The sequence below is a fragment of the Penaeus monodon genome, chromosome 28 (genome assembly GCF_015228065.2).
Source record: "Penaeus monodon isolate SGIC_2016 chromosome 28, NSTDA_Pmon_1, whole genome shotgun sequence".
Classification (NCBI taxonomy): Eukaryota; Metazoa; Arthropoda; class Malacostraca; order Decapoda; family Penaeidae; genus Penaeus; species Penaeus monodon.
The window spans coordinates 28,775,817-28,776,590 of NC_051413.1; the positions used below are offsets into that span (position 1 = coordinate 28,775,817).

The following is a 774-nucleotide window of genomic DNA, read 5'->3' on the forward strand; positions in this document are numbered from 1 at the left end:
ACTCTCTAGAGAGGAGAAGAAGCAGCCCCATTTATATTTACACTGCCTCACCTGTTCAGAAAGAAATGCTAGCCTATCCAGAAGTATCAGGCCTTCTATCAAGGGTGCTAGTGTTGAACGCAGAAGGAAGAAACGTTCTATCTTCTCTCTGCTGTTTGCATACTTTTTTTGATAATCATACAATTCCTCATTAGTTATCTGTGACAAACAAAAGAATAAAGCTATACAAACAAAATCATTTGTGCATACTTATATGGAGGAATGATAGTAAACACAAATATAAAATATTCTAAAATAATCATCTAACTGTAACTTGTGGATACTGTTGGTGTTGCCATGATTATCATTATTATTAATAATAGTATTGTTACTGTTACTAAAAACATTTATACCCTTGAATCTACACACAGAACATTTGAAATTCAAAACCTTGGTGATCTCATTCATATATTGGTCAATCCTCAACCTGAAAATATTTCACATTATTGATGGTAAAAAAAAAAAAATTCAGGATCCTACCTCAATGTTCAGCTCTAATTTCTCAAAAGCTTTTCTTGAGTACTCTGTGAAGTCCTTGCATTTACTGGCAATGCGACCTACTTGGGAGGTATTAAACTTGTCCCCCAGTTTCTCTTTCAGCACCACCTGGAGCAGGGCACGCCAGTACAGAGAGTTCAGACCATTCTGCAAGTGAACTCAAAATGTACATTTGAAGTTTTGTTCATAATCAAGTACGAGATATAAAAGAAATATTATAAAATATATCTACATCCT

At 34.4% G+C, this 774-nt stretch overlaps 1 protein-coding gene across 2 annotated transcripts in view; it reads right to left on the minus strand.

The window, feature by feature from the left end:
- Positions 1 to 774, minus strand: part of LOC119591474 (methyltransferase-like protein 25) — an 11,825-nt gene that overhangs the window by 5,342 nt on the left and 5,709 nt on the right. For both annotated transcript variants that reach the window (XM_037940214.1, XM_037940215.1), the window contains 2 exons: positions 520 to 684; positions 52 to 198 (listed from right to left, as the gene is read on the minus strand). In XM_037940214.1, the coding sequence (XP_037796142.1) occupies positions 52 to 198; positions 520 to 684 (312 nt within the window). The remainder of the gene's footprint in view (positions 1 to 51; positions 199 to 519; positions 685 to 774) is intronic.